The sequence below is a fragment of the Trichechus manatus genome, unplaced genomic scaffold (assembly GCF_000243295.1).
Source record: "Trichechus manatus latirostris isolate Lorelei unplaced genomic scaffold, TriManLat1.0 scaffold00181, whole genome shotgun sequence".
NCBI classification, from domain to species: Eukaryota; Metazoa; Chordata; class Mammalia; order Sirenia; family Trichechidae; genus Trichechus; species Trichechus manatus.
In genome coordinates this window covers 2,778,359-2,800,751 of record NW_004444117.1, presented here as the reverse complement: position 1 = coordinate 2,800,751, position 22,393 = coordinate 2,778,359, and the positions used below count along the sequence as shown (strand labels likewise).

The 22,393-nt window shown below is 39.4% G+C and overlaps 1 protein-coding gene across 2 annotated transcripts in view; it reads right to left on the bottom strand.

Annotated features, from left to right (window-relative positions):
- Window positions 1–20,500, bottom strand: part of CANX (calnexin) — a 30,580-nt gene extending 10,080 nt beyond the window's left edge. Inside the window, exons 1-7 of one of the 2 annotated variants that reach the window (XM_023741448.1) lie at window positions 20,329–20,500; window positions 3,770–3,946; window positions 3,208–3,281; window positions 2,464–2,522; window positions 1,660–1,801; window positions 1,121–1,202; window positions 446–638 (exon numbers count right to left, since the gene is read on the bottom strand). In XM_023741448.1, coding sequence (XP_023597216.1) covers window positions 446–638; window positions 1,121–1,202; window positions 1,660–1,801; window positions 2,464–2,522; window positions 3,208–3,281; window positions 3,770–3,943 — 724 coding nt within the window. In that variant the 5' untranslated portion in view covers window positions 3,944–3,946; window positions 20,329–20,500. Of the gene's footprint in view, window positions 1–445; window positions 639–1,120; window positions 1,203–1,659; window positions 1,802–2,463; window positions 2,523–3,207; window positions 3,282–3,769; window positions 3,947–4,607; window positions 4,704–20,328 lie in introns of those variants that run through there. The other variant, XM_023741449.1, reaches the window with a different exon arrangement.
- Between the last annotated feature and the right edge of the window lie 1,893 nt (window positions 20,501–22,393).

Genomic DNA, 22,393 nt, shown 5'->3' with positions numbered 1-22,393 from the left:
GCATGTAGTTAAGACTACAGTCAGAACATAGCCTTAAATGTGCTATAGGACCTTGGCAAGTTAACCCCCTCTTGTTCCTAAAACATAAAATGCTAGTTTCTCTATTTTCTAAAAAATACAACAAACAACAGTTAAAAATTTAAAAACCAAAAGACTTCATTTATGGATATTAAAAACATCAAAAACACCAAAGGCACATAAACTAATGCAATCACTGGTCTTACACAAACAGTTAGTCACCAGTTATCATGCAAATGAGTTTATTATAACCATCTCCTCAGTTTAACCAAGAGAAGCTTCTTTTAGTCCTGACAAACTAAGCTCGTTTCACCACTGAAGTATTAAGTCAACAAAGACTCTGTTCTTATATGCAGGCTTGGGTCTTCTCCAGATATGCAGTCTTTAACTTAATGCCATGAAACTCCCACACTAATAGTTTTCTTACTTAATGTATAAAGATGTGTTTTCTTATCAGTAAAATAGGTCTTCAGATCTGCATCTGGCCTCTTAGCATGTTTTTCTTCATATACACCTGTCTTTGGGTTTTTGTGTCGGAAGATGAAGTGCAATTTATAGTCCTCTCCACATTTATCTGGACCAAACATAATTGTATAAGGGGTCTTGTCGTGGAATTGATCCTTCAGAGACAAAAATGGATTATTTTAATTATCTCAAAGTTTCAAAGGCAACCTTTACAAAGCTCGTGATATTTCCTTATAAAATTCCCAAAAATTACTGCTGCAGTTACAGGAAAAGATGATTACTTTATGAGGCTTATTTAGATACTGGCAATTATCAAATAATTTTAAAATGAGAAACTATCAGGTGTTTAAAAAAAAGTAATGTATATGGTTACTATTACTTTCATAAAACAAAGAAATAAGCTTGCTGAAACTAAAAATTACACAGAACAGAAATTAGCAATAAAACAAATAGTTGGTAACAGATCTGAAATTCATGTCCCAATTGAATTTCAAGTAAAAGTCAGTATTCCCAACGCTCCAAAAATATTTAAACAGCACAGGAAGAGGCCTTTATTTTCATGGGTCTTATAATATTTTCTTCCCTTTTCTTAAAAGATAACTGTGGGTGGCTAAATAAAAAAATAGAAAGTACCTACCAGGTCAAGTTCTGGAGTTTTAGAAAGCAGTTTCACATAGGCACCACCACATTCTATTCCATTTTGGAAATTAACCTCATACCTAATTTCAGACAGAAAAGGAGAAAACTGCATGGCATTTTGAAGACTCAAATCTCTTAATTTATTTCCCTTCTCTCCCATCTTGGTCACGCTTTATTATAACCTCCTTAAGAAAGGTTACCTCTTATATTGCTTTTGAATGGCTACCCAACCCCACAAAAATATAAAACCTTAATGCAGATTCCTAATGAATACTTATTGTAAAATCCAGAAGTTCATTTGCTATCAAGAGGAAGAAGACAGTTTGTTTCAAAATAATTTGGGGAACAGGTAAAAAAAATTACAGAATCCCATTTATCAATGCTGAAAATCACATACAAATCTCTACACTAATTTATATAACCTCTTAATACTCCTGCACAGAGAAATAGTTTTACAATATAATGTCTCCTGAGATCACCCTTCTGGGAAAGATCACTCTTCCCAGAAAGTTTCTATCAAACAGCCATGTTACTTACTGAACAATAAGAGGCTTGGTATCAAACAGGAAGGGCTTGTTCAGTTTAGCAGAGATGGCATGATGCTTGGCCCGAGACATCAATACAAGTCCTTTATCACCTGGAAGCTTTGTCTCCTTCATCTCATCTACCTCCCACTTTCCTACAAGATAACATAAAAACGTTCCACTCATTGACTATGCCTTTGAAGGTCCCTTAAGTGGGAACAAAGAAAACTCTAAGCTGTATTAAATCATATTGACAAAATTTTAGTATGTTCCAGTTATCTATGAGAGTTAGACTATTTATATTAAAACACAGATGTATTTGATAAATATTGTTGCTGTGTGTCGCGGTCAATTCCAACTCATAGCAACCCTGTAGGACAAAGTACAGCTGCCCTGTAGGATTTCCTAGGCTGTAACCTTTATGGGAGCAGATCGGCAGCTCTTTTCTGGTGGTTTCAAACTGCCAACTTTTTGGTTAGCAGTGGAACACTTAACCACTGCACCACTAGGGCTCCTCTGACAAATATTAGGACAAATTTTCAAAACTGTAGAATAGTCATTTTAACATTGTCCAGAAAAGACCTTCCATTTCCAACACACAGCACCATAGGTGATAAATAACTTTGTAGTCTTATGGTATTAAACGAACATGAAATAGGGCTAACTCAATAAAATATAAGATAGCATATAAAGATAACAAAACTTCTGAGGCAAAATCTTAAAATGCACATCTCCTTTTAAGCCAGTCTTAAGAGATAAAATGAAAACAAAACACCAAACTTCAACCTGCTATTATATCTAAATTAAATGTTCTCACCATCATATTTGGCAATTTCATCATCAGTGTCATCTTTCTTGGCTTTGGATAAAATCCACCTGTAATTGAGATGAACTCCAAAGTTAAGATCCAAATAAGTGATAGTTGACCAGTGAAGAGAAAGAACTTAAATGCTAATAAAAGCAGGATCTACACTGCTATTCTTAGCCTACTTAGCCACTCTACTTTCAACTTTTAAATCTGTCATGCGGGAACTGGTAGTACATTGTACTCAAATCACAAACCTGTAAGAAAAAATACCAAACCCATCAGATAATTCTACTTTTTTTTAAGATTCACGAAAAAAATTTTTGTTCTCAAAGAAAAAAATAGAGTGGAAGGGAGAAAGAAGGAATGAAAGCAAGACCCACAAGTTCTAAAAGAATACTTCCCTAAATGGACATAGACACTACAGATATAATATAAATAATTAAGACATTTCACTATATTAAAAATTATCCAAAGGGTGAGAGTGAGGAGGAAAGGATGACAGTGCTCAGGGCACACTGAGCATCTGTTAAGGGTGACAGAAAAATTTGGGAATGGCTAACGGTGATGGTTGAACAACACGATGAACATAATGTTACTGAACTGTACATGTGAAGACTGTAGAAATGACAAACGTTGTTACCTATATATTTTCCACATTAAAAAAAAAAAGGCTACCCAAAGAGGAATCCATTATTCCATCTCATTTATATGCCATTTGTCTCTAAGAATTTTTTCCCTTTAAGAAACACTTACCCTGACAGAGTTCCTCTGTCAAAGGAATCAGCAAAATACACTTCCCCTGTTGGAACTGGAGCTTTGTAGGTTACCTGTGTTAAATATAAAAATGAATTAGGAATTGAAATTTTCAATAACATTCCTTTCTTAATAGGATTTATTCTCTTGGTTTGCTTTCAATTATCACAAAACTTTGACAGTTGGACCTTGAACTCAATCCAAATAATTTACTTTCGGCTGCCAGAGATCAGTAATTTTAGCAAACTTTGCTTTCCCCTTGAAAAGGACCCAAATTTATACTCATACTTCAATTATCTCCAACCCAAAAAACCCACTGACACTGAGGCGATTTTGACTCATAGCAACCCTACAGGGCAGGGTAGAACTGGCCCATAGGGTTTCCGTGGCTGTAATCTTTACGGAAGCAGACTGCCACATCTTTTTCCCACGGAGCAGCTGGTGGGTTCAAGCTACCAGTCTTTCAGTTAGCTGCCGAGCATTTTTAACCACTGTGCAACCAGGGCTCCTCTGATTATCTCAAGAGGTAAAAAAAAGAATAGACTCAATGACTACTTCAAACCTTTGGAGATGGAGGACTACTGGTATCGGGCTTTGATTTTGAGTCTTCTACTTCTTCAATGACATCATCGAGGTCATCCTCAACATCAATTGTATCATCATCATGTCCATCGTGAGCTTGAACAGTAGTAGTTCCAAATACCAGTAACACACACAGCAACCACTTCCCTTCCATGGTCTACACATAAAGAGCACAGTAAGGTAAATGCAATGCCTTCTATTTTGAGTTTTATAAAGACTACTAACCTCTTTTACATTTAAAATTAAGGCCTTCAAATCACAGAACTAAAAAAGGGACTTTAGTGTGTGTTTTTCATTTTATAGACAAGGAAAGTGAGCCCAAAGAGGTTAAGGGACTTTCCTAAAATCGGCTAGTTAAAAGATTCAATTTCAAGAAAATTTCAAAATAAAACTCAAACATAAATAATAGTACCCATATAGAATACTATACTGGCTACACAGACATAGGGTATTTAAATACAGTTTCAAACTAACTTCTTTCATTTATAAAGTGTTTTACAATGAACAAAAGTCCTTCTGTATATTAATTTACAAAGTATTTTAATTAAAACAATATAATGAAATAACTGAAAAGATAGCTCCTCTCACTTAAAAACTTAATATGAATGCTGCTGCTGTTCAAAGATCATCAACTGTTGACATGCTTTTAAATTACTGTTTCAAGATTCAACAACAAAAATTTTAAACCAAGGACCCAACTGCTTCACCCAAAGTCTCTCAATAAACAAGCACAAAAACATGTACTTGAGTCTTCTGTTGCAATATCTTATTCCCTTTCCACCACATTTGATTTATAAACTTCAGAAAACTGAACTTACTTTATTTTTTCAGGCAACGCTCAAAAAAAAAGGAAAAAAAAACCCAAAACAAAACTGAAGGGGCTCCTTCATAAACTTTCATGGACCCAATTCACAATCATGGCTGCCATTTTGACCAATTAAGTTTCTAGAAAAAAAATTTAAATCAACTTATTCAAGTGCTGAGTTTAATGCCAAATTCCTTATAAACCCCATAATCCTTTAAAGTGAGTAACTCAAACACAAAGAACTACACTTACAGGTATTGAGTTTGGTGGTATCTCCCTTAATTAGGCATCATGAGACTTGTGTCCACAAAAATCAAAGAAGGTAAATTTCACTGGATGCCTAAATGTTCAGCAAAAAGCCAGTGCTGAGAATAAAGTGCTAAGTAAAATCATTCATAACCTTTTCTAGGACTGGTATTAGTTTTAGAAGAAAATCTCAACATCAACATTCTGCTATGGTGTCTTATACATTTAAGAAATCCTGTAATCTAAATTTCCATTTACTCACTGAAAAGGCCTCTATTTTCTACCATCAAAATAATATACAGTGGCATAGCAACACGCTTTGTTTGATTTACAACAACAGAGATTCTCTAGAAGGAAACAGGTTGATTCAACACTTCTAAATCAACTCTATACAATTCTGAAGTATCTTCTCATAGAAACAATGCTATAAATGGTGCCTGGTTCCCAGTGAGAGGCTATAAAATCAAATTAGCCTAAAACATAGCTAAATCATTACATGGTTGTAACGGTTACAACTTTTTAAAAGTTAAACAAAAAGTGGCAATACTAGTAATCAAGTAAAACAAAACTATTGGATTAAGACTAGGTATTGGTGTTAGAACACTGTTTTACTCAAGACAAGGCTAGTCAGATATATGGTCAAGTGGGTTACTTACCTTTAAAAAAAGGGGGTAGGTATTGGGGGGGAAAAAGGTAGGATACGATTTTGTCAATAATTTTAAATTGTTGATATATTTTCTTTACACTTTTAAGGATAATGATGTGCTTCTCAAACTTGAGCGAACATCAGAGTCACCCAGAGGGCTTGTTAAGACAGATTGTTGGGTCCCATTCCCAGAGTTTTGGATTCAGGAGGTCTTGGCTGGACACTAGCTCAGGAACCACACTTTGAGAAACCAGTGATTAGGGGTTTATAAATCTTTTATTTGTGCTCTGGTTTCCAGTTAATAAAGCACTTCTGCATACACTGTTCCATGTAAACCTCATGTGAGGTATTACTCTCATTTTTCACATTAGGAACTAAAGTTGAGTGAAATTAAAATAACCAACTTTTTATTACAACCAATAAGCGAGATTCAAAATATCCTAATTGCATATTTCAACTGCTGTTTTTGTGCGCCATCAAGTCGATTCCAAATCATAGTGAACCAATGTGACAGAGCAGAACCACCCCATACGGTTTCCTAGGCTATAATCATTACAGGAGCAGATCACCAGGTCTTTCTCCCATGGAGCTGCTGGGGGGATTCGAACTGCCAACCTTTCAGTCAGCAGTTGAGCGCTTAACCATTGCACCACCAGTACTTCTTATATTTCTACTACACAGCAGATGAAACGTTACTATGTAGTTTAATACTGAGGATGTGCGGCTAGGGTCAGAAAGATTAGTCAGGAAAGAGCAAAGAACTACAGAAAGTGATCTGGAATTGGGAGGGTTCAACTGCAGAAATGATACTCCAGGTTAGTGGGTCAAGAAGCCTGGGGGAAAGAAGTCATCTACGTGCACAAGGCAGAATGGCCCCAATGACAGGAAAGCAGCTTTTCAGGTAGCAGAAGGCTGTCTGCCCTGTCAAGAACAATACAGGAAGTCTCCAGCAAACTTCAGGGAACGCATTTTGCTCCCACCACCATTTCCCCTACACTCCAAGTTGCAGAACCTGGTTTTTCAAGTAAGAGAGATATATAAGCACTCATCTGTTCTGTTCACATTAACCAGGATCATTAAAGCTGTGGGGAACCTATTGCCAAACCATGACATGTCAGTTCTCATAGCTGTGCACTCAAGAGCCTTATTCACTGCTAACTTTACTTATACTGTTTCAACAACTATCATTAGCCAATACCCTCAAGAAAGTGCCACAGCCAGTAGATTTTTTCTAATTCCAAGAGCTACTATGTCACATGGGGTCACTATGAGTCAAAAATCGCCTTGATGGCACCTAAAAAACTGACAATGCCAATTGCTGCTGAGAACAGATAACAGGAACTCTCATTCATTGTGCTGGTGGGATTCCAAAATGGTACAGCCACTTTGAAAGATAGTTTGGCAGTTTCCTACAAAGCTAAATAAGGTGTTACCATACATTAGCAATTGTGCTCCTAGGTATTTACCCAACTGATTTAAAAACTTATGGTCAAATGAAAATCTGCATGTGAATACTTAACAGCAGTTTTATTCATAACTGCCCAAAACTGAAAGCAACCAAAATGCCCTTCAACAGGTGAATGGATAAACTGTGGTACATCCATACAATGGAATATTATTCAGCAATAAAAAGAACAAGCCATCAAGCTATTAAAAGACATGGATGAATCTCTTAAATACATACTAAGTGAAAGAAGTCAATCTGAAAGGCTACACAGTACATGATTCCAATAATATGACATTCTGGAAAAGCATGAACTAGAGAGACAGTAGAAAGATCAATGACTACCAGGGTTTGGGAAAGAAAGGTAGGGTCATCAAAAGCAAAGAAAGTCTTTGGGTCCATAGTCTCAGGGGACATTTACGTCAACTGGCATAACACAGTTCATAAAAAAAAAAGTTCTACATCCCACTTTGGTGAGTAGCATCTGGGGTCTTAAAAGCTTGTGAACAGCCCATCTAAGATATATCTATTGGTTCCATCCTGTCCACAGCAAAGAAGAATGAAGAAAACCGAAGACACAAGGAAAATATTATAGTCCAAACAACTAAAGGGCCACATGAACCAAAGCCTCCATCAGCCTGAACCCAAAAGAACTGAATGGTGCCCGGCTACTACCACCAACTGCTCTGACAGGAATCACAACTGAGAGTCCTGGCAGAATGGGAGAAAAATGTAGAACATAATACAAATTCATGAAAAAAGACCAGACTTACTGGTCTGACAGAAATTGGAGGAACCCCCGAGACTATGGCCCCAGACACTCCAGAATTGAAACCATTCCCAAAGACCACTTTCCAGACGTAGACTAGACAGGCCTATAAAACAAACAATAACACACGTGAGGAACGTGCTTCTTATTTCAACCAAACATGAGACCGAATGAGCAACTCCTGCCCAAAACAGAGACAAGAAGGCAGGAAGGGGCAGGAAGTGGACAAATGGACACGGGGAACCCGAAGTGGAAAGGAGGAGCATGCTATCACATTGTGGGGATTGCAACCTATGTCACAACACAGTTATGTGTATAAATTTTTGAATAAGAAATTAACTTGAACTATGAACTTTCACCTAAAGCATAATTTAAAAAAAAAGGAAAGTCTAAAAAACTGTCACAGTCAAGAGGAGCCTAAGAAGCCATGACAACTAAACTGAAAAAGTACAGTTGATAAAAACTAAGGAAATGTGAATTGAGTATGGACTTTAGTTAACAATAATGTATCAATATTGGTTCATTAATTGTAATAAATGTACCATATTAATAATAGGGGAAACTAGCTATGGGGACCTCATATGCCCCAAACCTTGTTGTTGCTGTTGAATAGCAGCAGAAAAACAAAGTGTGGAGTATATGGGAACTCCATACTCTCTTTGCAATCCATCTGTTCTAAAAAATAAAGTTTGTTTTTTTAAAAGGATGTTACACTCTTGTGACCTGAGCAGGTGACAAGCCCCATCCTCCACTAAAAAATCCTGGAGTTGAAATATACTATAGAAATCTAGTCTAACTCTCCTTTTTTAGAAAAAACTGAGGTCCAGAGATTGACTTGCCAAAAATCAGAGCTGTTGGCAAAATCAGGACAGAAAAAAAGATTTCTGACTCCCAATACAGTGTACCCTACTTGGTGATTCTACACTGTTTTTGTCTTAAAGATATAAAATGACTTTGACATAATTCAACATTTAAGAGGATTTCAGAAGTTTTTTTCCTTCTAAGTCTTCAGCTGTCTTCCCACTTTCAGAATCCTAAAAGCAGACAGCCTACTTTTCTCAGCCGTTAACCCACTGTTTCTAAGATTGTCTACAAGTAGCTCAAGAACAAAGCAATGCTTTTAAACAATAAACACCCTCCCATACACAGAGCAAGTAGTCCTTAGATTTAGACTACTTAAGAAGAAAAGTGAATAAAGAAATTACCTTTAAAATGAGTGACATTCTCCTGTAGTAAAGGAATATTTACCACATTTCCTAAAATTCTCTACTTCCCAGCTCATGCTCACTATGCTGCTAGGGCAAGGTTTCTCAAACTCCTGAGTGCTATTATAGCAGTTTTTGCCACACTTTTATTTTCCACATGAAAGCCATTACTTTCTTGGAGCATCTCATTTTCTGGTTTTCTTTTAGGAGCCATTTCTCTCTCTCTCTCTCTCTCTCACACACACACACCCACACACACACCCACACCCCACACCCCCCCCCCACAGGTATATTTCATCACTGCAAGACTCTAGAGCAAAGTCCCTTTGAGCTAGGATGCTAGTGCTGCATGGCTGTAACTAGGCTACTCTGTTCTACACAACTGCCTCACCATGTACCCATTTAAATTCCTGTCTCAACAAAATTACAAATTGCTACAGGTATACGCCTTCAGGGCAGCCAGTGATTAAAAATCAAAACTACAAACATGAAATCTTTTAACATCTATGGTCTACAAATGCCTTCAAAAATACCCCTAAATTACATGCAAATGACTTTTGTGTGGCTTTGTCTCATGTGATACCCCTCAATGTAAGCAAAGTTAATAAAACCAATACTATTAAGAGTCAACACTATATGGTCCAAATTCCAATTTCTGATGATCCAGAACCTGATCTAGGCATAAAACCTAGAATATTTAGGTTCTAGAGAAATGAACAGACTGCACATTCTTCAAATATTCATCAACAAATCCCTCAACTTGGCTTTTGATAAAACTGGGTGGAAGAATCCAAACTGTTTTCTGGCAGCCACAAGCTTCCAAACCCGTTGTCATCGAGTCAATTCTGACCCACAGCGATTATACAGGACAGAGTAGAACTGTCCCATAGGGTTTCCAAGGCTGTAATCTTTATGGAAGCAGACTGCTACATCCAGAGGGTTTTCAAGGCTGTAATCTTTATGGAAATAGACTGCCACATCTTTCTTCCACGAAGTGGCTGCTGGGTTCCAACTGCTGACCTTAGGTTAGCAGCTGAGCGCTTAACCACTGTGCCACCAGGGCACCTTGCCACAAGCTTAGAAGGAAGGAATTCAGTGTTACAAAGGAGTTAAAAGAGAAAATGTATCTGGTTCCTAGCAGAGAGCCCAGCACCTGGTAGATACTAAATCAACGTTTGCAAATAGTATTCAATTCCATGCGGGTGTCCACATATTCGAGAAACTTGACTTTTTTTTTTTTTAATAGAATGAAGATGACCTTGATGATACTGGGTATATCTGCCCATGTTTTCAGACTTTATGAATATACTATAGCATTAGCTCTCTATACTAACATTAATTCTACCCACCACTCATCTGTCAGTTAGTTGTACTGTGGTGGCTTCCATGTTGCTATATTAGAAGTTATGCCACTAGAATTTCAAATACCAGCAGGGTCACTCACGTGGACAGGTTTCAGCAAAGCTTCCAGACTAAGAGAGACTAGGAAGAAAGGCCCGGCGATCTGCTTCCAAAAATTAGACCATGGATCACAGAACATTATCTGAGACTGCTACTTCCTTACTTTGGAAGTATCATCAGGAGGAACCCATCGCTGGAGAAGGATATCATCTTTGGTAAAATGGAGGGCCAGCAAAGGTGAGGGAAACCAATGAGATGGATTGACAAGTGGCTGCAACAATGAACTGGAGTATATCAACAATCATGAAAATGGTGCAGGGCCAGGCAACATCTCATTCCATTATCGGTGAGGTTGCCATGAGTCACAGCCCACTCAATGGCAACTAACAACATTAGTTCTACAAATCAAGCCTTGAGTTTTTTTTTTTTTCCTTCCAGGGGTGGGGGATGGGGGGAGTAAATACCAAAGTAAACTCCAATAATAGTATAACCTACTAACCTGCAATAATGAGCACCTTTGTTAGTACTACCTAAGGCACATGTCAGTACTTTCTCCCTATAAAAAACAATGTGTTTCTGTACTCCAGCAATGAATAATCTGAAAAGGAATCAAGAAAACAATCCCATTTACAACAGCATCTAAAAGAATAAAATACCTAGGAATAAATTTAGCCAGCGAGGCAAAAGACCTGCACACTAAAAACTGTAAAACATTGCTGAAAGAAATTACAAACGTAAGCAAATGGAAAGACATTTGTGTTCATGAATTGGAAGACTCAATATTATTAAGATGTCACTACTACATGATGTTTACTTGTGTTTTATTGACTACGCAAAACCATTTGACTGTGTGAATCATAACAAATTATGGATAACATTGCGAAGAAAAGGAATTCCAGAACACTTAATTGTCCTCATGAGGAACCTGTACATAGACTAAGAGGCAGTCGTTTGACAGAAACAAGGGGATACTGCGTGGTTTAAAGTCAGGAAAGGTATACGTCAGGGTTATATCCTTTCACCATACTTATTTAATCTGTATGCTAAGCAAATAATCCAAGAAGCTGGACTATACAAAGAAGAATGTGGTATCAGGATTAGAGGAAGAATCATTAACAACTTGTGATATGCAGATGACACAATCTTGCTTGCTTAAAGAGGACCTGAAGCACTTACTGATGGAGATCAAAGACAATACAGCCTTCGGTATGGATTGCACCTCAACGTAAAGAAAACAAAAATTCTCACAACTGGACCAGTAAGCAAGATTATGATAAATGGAAAAAAGATTGAAGTTGTCAAGGATTTCATTTTACTTGGATCCATGATCAACACCCATGGAAGCAGCAGTCAAGAAATCAAATGCCGTGTTGCACTGGGCAAATCTCCTGCTAAAGACCACTTTAAAGTGTTAAAAAGTAAACATCACTTTGAGGACTAAGATGCGACTGGTCCAAGCCATGGCATTTTCTTTTTTTATTAATTTATTTTTACTCTACTTTAGATAAAGGTATACGGAGCAAACTAGTTTCTCATTAAACAATTAATAAATTGTTTTGTGACACTGGTTCCAAGCCATGGTATTTTCAATCACCTCACATGCATGCGAAAGCTGGACAATAAATAAGGAAGACCGAAGAATTGACTCCTTTGAACTATAATGTTGGCAAAGAATATCGACTATACCATGGACTGCCAGAACGACAAACGAATCTGTCTTAGAAGAAGTACAGCCAGAAAGCTCCTTAGAAGGATGGCGAGACTTCATATCACATACTGTGGACATGTTATCAGGAGGGACCAGTCCCTGGAGAAGGACATCATGCTTGGTAAAGTAAAGGGTCAATAAAAGAGAGACACAGTGGCTCCAACAATGGGCTCAAGCATAAAAATCGTGAGGATGGCACAGGACCGGGCAACTGTTCCATTCTGCTGTACGCAGGGTTGCTATGAGTCGGAACCAACTTGAAGGCACCTAACAACAACTAACCAAGTGATCTACAGATTCAATGCAATTGCTATCAAAATTCCATTGGCCTTTTTTTTGCAGAAATGGAAAAGCCAATCCTCAAATACATAAGGAATTGTAAGGGACCCCAAACAGCTGAATCAATATTGAAACAAAGTAGGACTCACACTTCCCAGTTGCAAAACATACTATACAACTACAGTAATCAGAACAGTGTAGTAATGGTACAAGAATAGACATACAGATCAATGAAACAGAATCGAGAGTTCAGAAATAAACACATACATCTATGTTCAACTAGTCTTTTTTACATGGGAGCCAAGACAATTCAATGGGGAAAGAAGTCTCTCAATAAGTGGTGCTGGGACAATTCGATCTCCACAGGCAAATGAATGAAGTTAGACCAATACTTCACATCGTGTATGAAAATTAACTCCAAATGGATCAATAACCTAGTAAATATACAAACTAAAACTATAAAACTCTTAGAAGAAAACAAAGGCTTAAAACTTTAAGAACTTATTTTTTGATAACGGGTTCTTAGATATAACACTAAAAGCATGAGCAACAAAAGAATAAATAAATTGGACTTCATCATGGATTGAACTGTCCCCCCAAAATATGTGTCAAGTTGGCTAGGCCATGTTTCCCAGCACTGTGTGATTGTCCACCATTTTGTCATCTGATGAGATTTTCCTATGTGCTGTAAATCCTCTCTCTAAGATGTTAATGAGGTAGGATTAGAGGCAGTTATGTTAATCAGGCAGGATGCAATCGACAAGATTAAGTTGTGTCCTAAATCAATTTCTTGAGATATAAAAGAGAAGCAAGCAGAGACATAGGAATCTCATACCACCAAGAAACAAGAGCCAGGAGAATTGCGCGTCCTTTGGAGCCAGGGTCCCTGTGCTGAGAAGCTCCTCAACCAGGGGAAGATGGATGACAAGGACCTTCCTCCAGAGCCAACAGAGAAAGCAAGCCTTCCCCTGGAGCTGGCACCCTGAATTTGGACTTCTAGCCTCCTAGACTGTAAGAGAATAAATTTATCTTTGTTAAAGCCATCCACTTGTGGTATTTCTGTCACAGCAGCACTAGATGACTAGAACAGACTTCATCAAAATGAAAAATTTTTGTGCATTAAAGGGCTTTATTAAGAAAGTGAAAAAATAACCTACAGAATGGGAGAAAATATTTGGAAACCATATATCAAGAACACATAACCAAAAACCAAACCCACTGCTGTCAAGTCAATTCTGACTCATAGCGACCCTATTAGAACTGCCCCCTTGGGTTTCCAAGAAGAAGCTGGTGGATTCGAACTGCTGATTTTGGTTAGTAGCTGAGTTCTTAAATCACATCACCCAGGCTCCAGAATACATTAAAAACGAAACAAAACCAGTTGGCCGTCAAATTGATTCCGACTCACAGCAACCCTACAGGCCAGAGTAGAACTGCTTCATAGAGTTTCCAAGAAGCAGCTGATGGATTCAAACTGTCAGTCTTTCGATTAGCACCATCGCTCCCAGAATATATAAAGAACTCCTAGAACTTAATAACAGAAAGACAACCCAATTAAAAACTGGGCAAAGGACTTGAACAGACATTCTCCAAAGACATATGAATGGCCAATAAGCACATGAAAAGATGCTAAAGGTTGTGAGTCATTACGAAAATGCAAATCAAAACCACAACGAGATATCACACCTACTAGGATGGATATTATCAGAATGGAGACTAACAAGTGTTAGCAAGATGTGGAAAAACTGGAACCCTCGTGCACTGATGGTGCAGCTGCTACCAAAAAGTTTGGCAGTTCCTCAAAAAGTTAAACATAGAATTACCATATGACCCAAGAATTCCACTCCTAGGAATATATCCAAGGGTCTTGAAGGCAGGTACTCAAACAAATATTCGTACACCAATGTTCAGTGAAGCATTATTCACAATAGACAAAAGGTGAAAACAACCCAAGTGTCCATACAGATGAATGGATACATAAAATGCAATATGTACATACTATGGAATATTATTCAGTCATAAAAAGAAAGGAAATTCTGACACATGCTACAAGTCTGAACCTTGAAAACATGCTGAGTGAAATAAGTCAGTCACAAAAGGACCAATATTATACGCTCCCACTTATATGAAGTATCTAAAACAAAAAAGAGACAAAGTAAACTAGCGACTACCACCGGCTGGGAGAAAGAGGGAATAAAGTTATTGTTGAATGGGTACTGAGTTTTGGGGGCGATGTAACACTCTTGGAAACGGACAGTGGTGATGGTACTGCAACATGGTAAACATAATTAAGGTCACTGAATTACACACTTGAAAATGGTTAAGATGATAAACCTTTTGTTATATGTATTTCACCACAATGAAATTGGAAAAGAAGAAAAGTAAAAATTTAAAAAACAAATTACAGGCATGATAAAATTATACAGAATTACACAGAAGCACACGCACACATGTGTAAAAAGTGGTGAAATCTGAATGAGGTCTGTATTAATTTCATGGATTTGATAGTGCACTAAAGTAAGATGTCACCACCGGGGAAGCTGGCTGAAGGGCACAAAGGACTTCCCTGTACTATTCTGGCAACTTCCTGTGAGTGTATAACTATTTCAAAATAAAAAGTTAAAAAATACATTACTGGATCAATGAAGATATTCCTTTAGACTGGATCAAGGCAGTCAGGAAATCAGCTTTAAATTCACCTGGTCCTCTAAAGCACAAAACTATCAAAGGAAGACTCAGAAATGTGAGCTGGACTGGAAATTTGAGGCTGATGAAGTAAAGTCTTTCTCCTTTCCTCCCAGTTAAGACAGGTTTTGTTTCTAGTAATTAAATTATCTACCTACGCCCGGGTCAGAAAATCTCTACCCTCTGAGATCAAAGATACAAACACGGACAAATGTATACCTAGCCAAACAGGAGCCAGACATGCACATTTATGTTACACACAAATGATTTCTAGTTTACTTCCCAATTTCCCAAAGACAGAGCAAAAGGCCTAGTTCTCAAAATCAAGGTCTGAAGGGATCTTCTTCAACAGCACCTAATCCATTCTTAAGTTTTAGAAGAGTGGAGTTATCTTGTATTCTAGAAATGGACGTTTCGGATTTTAAAACTGATGACTCAGTAAAATTAATTCCTTACGTACATGCCAGCATAGTGTATGAAGTGGAATGACCTGTCAAGCCAGACAGACCTGGGTTCCAGACTTTCTCCTGCTCCTCTGTATGGCCTTAGTCAGGCTATTTAACATGATTTACATATCAAGAAAAACTCACTTTTGTCCAATTACATTATATGATTTCTTCTTTAACTCTTCCTTATATATATACACAATAGTGTATATACAATTTTAACATTCGAATATGGAAACTTCCATGTTTACCTGTGATTTTTTTCTTACTGTTCTGCTCAGTCACCAATTCTTTTATGAACTCTCATAAATTTACTTTTTGCTAATTACAATTCTGTTCTGATTTTACTGTACACATTTAACAACATATATGAGACGTCAACGAATAAGTCTTTATAAGAAATAAACGAGATAGACACTATATCAAATTTGAGAAACCCACAAAACTATTCAGATCAACTTTAGGAAAGGGCATACAACTAAAGAAATATCACTTGTCACTTCTCAAAGGCAGAGAAACTTTATCCTCAGTAAGGGTTCAGAATAAAGATAAACAAATGGAGGCTTAAACTATTTTCAGGTTTATTAAATTTTTATATTATATCCTGAAAGTTAAGTTTAATTTTGTTTTTTTTTTCCCCAAGAAAGGATTATTTGTCTCTTAATCAGGTTGAGGAAGTTCTCCTCTATTCCTAGTTTGTTGAGAGCTCTTATCAAAAAAGGGTGCTTCATTTTCTCAAATGTTTTTTCTTTATCTATTGAGACGATCACATGGTTTTTGTCCTTTATTAATGTGGTATGCTACAGTGAATTTCCTATGTTGAACCAACCTTGAAATCTAGGGAAAAAAAAAATCCCACTTGGACAAGGTGTATAATCCTGGATTCAGTTTGGCAGTTACCATGTTGAGGATTTTTGCACCTATTTCATAAGAAATACTAGTCTGTGGTTTTCTTGTGATGTCTTCGGTTCTGGTACCAGGATAATACAGTACTGACCTAACTGAACGAGCTGGTAAGCGTTCCCTCCTCTTTTATTTTTTTGCAGAGTTTGTGAAGGATTGGTGTTAATTCTTCTCTAAATACTTGGTGGAAACCCTGGTGTTGTAGTGGTTAAGTGCTTCAGCTGCTAACCTAAAGGTCGGCAGTTCGAATCCACCAGGGGCTCCTCCGAAACTCTATGGGGCAGTTCTACTCTGTCGTATAAAGTCGCTATAAGTCAGAATTGACTCGACGACAGTGGATTTTAAATACTTGGTAGAATTTACCGGTGAAGCCATCTGGTCTTGGACTTTATTGGTGGGATTTCTGTCTCTGAAAAGAAGTTAGGAAATTGAGTAATTTGTTCCTGCAACATTTTCAACTCTAACTCCTTTAATCTAACAGAAGTTAGAAAGAGGAACAGACGAAACAACCCAGTCTAATGCTACTAGTTGTTTTTTTAATAAAGTGACTTTAAAAATAGGTAGTGTTGGATAAAAGATGACGCAGTCTTCCCTTCATGTAAACTATCCATTTATCTATTAAAATATCCTTTAAAAATTTTAAGTCTTGCAGTTTTTAGATACCTTAGGTGGTCTAATTTAACCCTCACAACCACCCTAGGAGGTCAGTACTATCATCCCCACTTTACACATCAGAAAACAAAGGCTAAGAAAAATTATGTAATTTGTCCAAGGTCCCAATTAGAAACATACAATAGTGTTTATGAGCAGGAACTCAGAAGTCATAATCCCTACTCAGCCACTTAAAAACTTGTGATCCTGGGTGAATTACTAACCTTAAGGGCTCAGTTTCTTCATCTGTATAAAGGGGATAACAGTACCTACCTCATAAGGCTGCTGTGTAGACAAAGTTCATGTGAAGTGTTTGTGGCAGTGCTTAGCTTACAGTAAGCACTTAACATCAGCTGTGATTTTTACTATTGCCAGTAATTAAGTATTAAAGGTTTCAAAACTGACTTTTAAGACAAATAAGACACTAAAAGCCTTAGATGGGAAAGGAAGCTTAAAAGGATTATGATTCCAGTCACAGACAAATGATCTTACTACTTCTTGCACCTTCTGATCTTACTACCCATCCTGTGCATCTAGTCAAAAAAATAAAGATAAAGAACAATTGAAATTAGAATTCAAAATAGTGTATTTGGATACAATGTTAAATTTCTTATATAAACCTTTACTAATTAAAACATTACTGCGAATAAAAGTTGGGATTCTATTGGTTAAAAAAATAAATAAAAATAAAAGGAAATAAAATACAAACTGGTCTTTATGTAAATGTTCCTCCATTAAAATAGATCATCTATACTGCCTTGTTTCCATTTTTGGATTTTGTTTTTCATAGGAACATTAGAATTGCTTTTTCCATAACACTTTCCTTTTCTGGAAGGAGCCCTGGTGGCGCAGTGGTTAAGCACTCGGCTATGAACCAAAAGGTCAGCTGTACAAACCCACCTGCCGCCTCTATGGGAGAAAGATGTGGCAGTTTGCTTCCGTTAAGATTACAGCCTTAGAAATCCTATAGGGCAGCTCAACTCTGTCCTACAGGGTCGCTACGAATTGGAATCAACTCAACAGCAACAGGTTTGTTTTGTTCTCCTGGTTCCTATAAACTATGCAGCTTTAAGACGTGAATACTTGAAACATACTGCTGAAGATTCTCTACTTTAAAAAACAAAATTCTCCCAGTAATTTTCACAGTTCAGAGCTAATCGTAATTTAAAAATACATCTGTTGCAGTAGTATTCAACCAGCGTTTCTCTGACAAAGTTCTACAATAAACCGTAAGTTACAACAATGTTTAGGTGTTTTTATGATCTAGGAGTTACTATGGGCACCAATTCTTCTGTTTGTCCAATTCTATAACTCTTCAAAGTAGTTTTATGCTCACCATCTAATTTGTCCCTTTCAATAGTAGTTCCCTAATGGTAAGGTATCTGAGAAGACAGCTCATTCCCATTTCAAAGATGTGTAAACCAAGGTAGTACATAAGCTAGTTACTGAACTGGGCCCAGAATTCAAGTCTCTGGAACCTATGCATTTATGTTTACCAACTGTCATTTCATTCCCTTAAGCTATCTTGCAGGGCAAGGTGAACTCTAACTTAAAGGTTCAACAGTTTGACTGCCAAAGCTGCAGCAATGACTTCGGTCAAAACGTTTACCCCTTGTGGTCCTTGGAAGATAATCTGATAGTTGAACTGTTGAGTTATGATAGTAAGGTGGGGAGGGACGGTGACTCCCGTTTTCAGACAGTTTAGAAAATCTGTTATGTGACATTCACTCCAATACAGAGCTCACTCTTGCCTTCTCATAATCCAGTTACCTGGCTTGTCATCTTGAGCAAAGGACAATTCTCACAGTTCTTTACCTGTGCTCTTAATATAATTATACCAGATGTACAAGACGGAAGTTGATTCTACTCATGGCCCTCAAACGTGGCTGTAGGAACACTGAGATGCAGAATTATTTTAAAGATCAGTACAATGATTCTGCTTAAAAAGAAATCTACTTATTAAAAAATTAAAGAAAACCTCCCACCTCCTAAATAAACTTAACTCTGGTTCACCTTTGCCCTCCCAAGCTTTTAATAGTCAGCTCAGTTTAACTTCCCTCGACCAGCCCTCACTTGTGTCATGCCCAGCAGTTAATTCACAAGGTCCAGTTTCTTCCCCGCATGCAGTAAAGGTGATTTCAGATCCTGGGAAACAGGACTTAGCCAACTCAAAGATTAGAATGCCAGTGTGATGAACCAACAACGTTCAGACTCCTGTCCTATTTTACACGCATCTTAATTTAATCCTCAAAACTCCATCACACCACCCCACCCCACTCCACCCCCTGCCTTCCAGTCGATTCCGACTCAGAGCAACCCTGTAGGACAAGACTAAAAACTGCCCCGTAAGGTTTCCAAGGCTGCAAATCTTCAAAGAAGCAGACTACCACATCTTTCTCCCAGAGCGGCTCGAGGGTTTGAACTGCCAACCTGAGATCTTAACCACTGCACCACCAGCACTCCTCCAAAACTCCATCAGTTATTACTAAATTATTTTTCGAGAACTGGGACAAAAAGAAAGCTAAGTAAATTGTCCAAGTTGACATAACTAGCAAATGGTCCAGGCGGGAATTGAAGCAGAGCCCTAAGCTTAACCACTACAACAAAACTGCCTAGCCCTTTAATCCCAACCTGATTATTAAACTAATCGCATGACCTAGGGCCAGTCATTTCGTGTTCTGAGTCTCAGTTTCCTCCACTGCAAAACGAGCTGCATTCAGTAAGTTTTCAGGTCCCTTCCTGCTTTTAATGTCCTGTGAATCTCCGACTGGATTACTCCCCATCCCCAAACAGGCGCTGTAAACTTTTTCAACCAATGCAGGTTCTAGTACTTTCTGCATACTGTTCAGGGTTCTAGCTTCTGGTCTTCGCTTTAGGGTCTTATTTTCAAACATTCTGAACCGGTAACGCCAATACTAAACATCCTCTCTACATACGCTATCACCTTTCCCCATTGCTAGGGATACCGACTAGGCCCGATCCCACTTCAGACTTTCACCCGGTTACTCCAGTCCACCTCGCGGCTTTCCAGGTAGCCAGGAACAGGCCTAAGAAAGCCCTAGAAGCAAAGCCACAGGAAGCAGTTAGCTTTCCCAGAGGTCAAGAGAAGCTCTAGGGCACCTGCCACGCCTCCCGACCCCCGCGGCGGGGCCTGGGCCTGGCTGCCCAAACTAAGCGGCCTAGGTAGGGCCTCACTCCTCACAGCCAACGTGTTTGCCGGGACCCAGGCCCTTGAAACCCAGCCCGAACCCTCGGCCCCGACCACGCCCGGCCCCTCGGCCGCGGTGCCACGATCTTGGGCCACCTGGGGCCCCCACAGGCCTGGAGGTGTGCACAGGCCTCCCCTCTCACCTCGAGCCTCTTGGGGACGGCCGGCGGCTCCTGAGTCTCCTCCTGACCGCACACCTGGCCCAGCGCTGCAGTGGAGACTGCGACGGAGACGGCCCGACCGTCACGTGCCGCAGCACCAAGAGGCCTCGGCCACCCCTGCTGCCGCCGCGCGAGCGAACCCCACCACACGAAGCCCGGCCCTGCGTCCGCCCCTCACTCTTGAGTGGCTGCAGACGAAGCCAAATCCCGCCCCCACATGCAAGCTCCGAAACTCGGTTGGTCAGTATGGCCATCGTTCTATGCATCTTCCCATACGCCCCCTAGGGCTATTCTTCGTGGAGTGTGGGGATTGGCTGGAAGTAAGGCAGGAAGTGGCTGCTGGTTGGGTGGGAGATGAGGGGGCGGGCCCCGACGTTATCAGCAACTGCAGGCGCTCGAGTCTGGGGGCGGGGTCGCTGGGCCGGCGTTCTCCCGCCTGGTTACCCTGGTGTCTTCGGGGGCGTGCTGCCAGATGTTTCATCCTAATCGCTGTGGTCTGGGCAGCCGAGCAGCCGGCAGAGGGAGCGGATCGTCCGGTCGGCCTTCAGGAAGAGCCAGCCCCCCACGTAGGGAGTGTGGGGCAGGGAGTGTGGGGCCCCGATGGTGCGCAGCCGGAAGCCGGCACGGACGCCTTGGCCGGGCCTGAGTCGACTGCAACAGCGCTTTCTAACTGGCCCGGTTCCTGCAGAGTCATTGCTCTCAACCCTAGATCTTGCGGCCGGCTCATTGCCTAATATAAAATGCAGTTCAGAATAATATGTATAATCCTAGGTTATATCAGACTTTCCAATTTGTGATGTTTTCTGACATAAGGGGACAGGCTTGAGAGAAAAGGATGGTACAATGGAAACATTTAAAATACTCCATAATTTTTGTAACCGCTTTTAGCACGCCTTCAGTTTTCAATATGCCGAGAACCTCAGAAGATGGAAGCAGCCGGGGGTTTTTCTAGACTTTTTAGAGGTTCCGGTCTCTGTCCACCATTTGTTGCACCCCCAAAGGCTGAATCTTAGGGCGCAAAAACTAGAAATAGTGGGCGTATCACCTATCCTAGAACCCAGCGTTATTCCCCCTGTCACCTGAAAGGGGAAGAGAGAAGTCAGGGCTTGGTGTTTGAATTAAGTTTTAGTACTCAACTCTCAGCCACCAACTTTGCATAAGAGGATTTTGTGTTAAGGGCAAAGTAATATTCTGGATGTCACAATCCAAACATAGTTTAAAATGTAGTTAGAGGAACCACTTACATGAGCATAGGAGCTACTTCAGCAAAACCAAAAAAAAAACCAAACCCATTGCCATCAAGTGGATTCCCACACAGCGACCCTATAGGGACAGAGTAGAACTGACCCTCACAGTTTCCAAGGAGCGCTTGGTGGATTCAAACTATCGACCTTTTGCTTAGCAGCCGTGGCGCTTAACCATTAGGCCACCAGGGTAAGTGCTAAAAAAAAGATGATGGTACTGAAGTAAATTTAGTGGGGTTTGAGTGGGAAGAAGCTGCTTTCATCTAGGATGGACAGGGGAAAAGGAAGACTGGAGCTACACTGGAGCTGGACCTGGTATGATATGCAGGGTTTCTAAAGGTAGAGAGTGGGAGCAAGCCTTCTTTAGATGAGGAAACAGCATATGCAAAGACAGGAAAACAGGCAATGAGTCTTTGGGGACACTGTGCAAACTATTCTGGCTGGAGAATGGTGTTGATGAAAGTGAATGATGGGAGATTAGCTCAAGAGTTGGGTTGGGACCAGGCCTTGAAGGCCAGCCAAGGAGTTTATAGGGAGATACTTTAGCTTTTAAATTTGGGTCATGATTTAGGTGTCTTGGGAAGCATCCTTTTGATATTATTCCAGGGAGTTCTAAAAGAGAGACTAGTAACTATGAGGCCAGTTAGGAAGTCACTTCCTGCAGTTGATAAGGGGCAGGGTTAGGGGATAGGGTATATAGAAACAAAAGCATTGAATGTTGATGCTGAAGGATAATCCAGTGGACTCAGGGAAAAAGAACCAATGCCAGTATTGAGAGGTTTTGACCTGGGTCATGAGGTAGG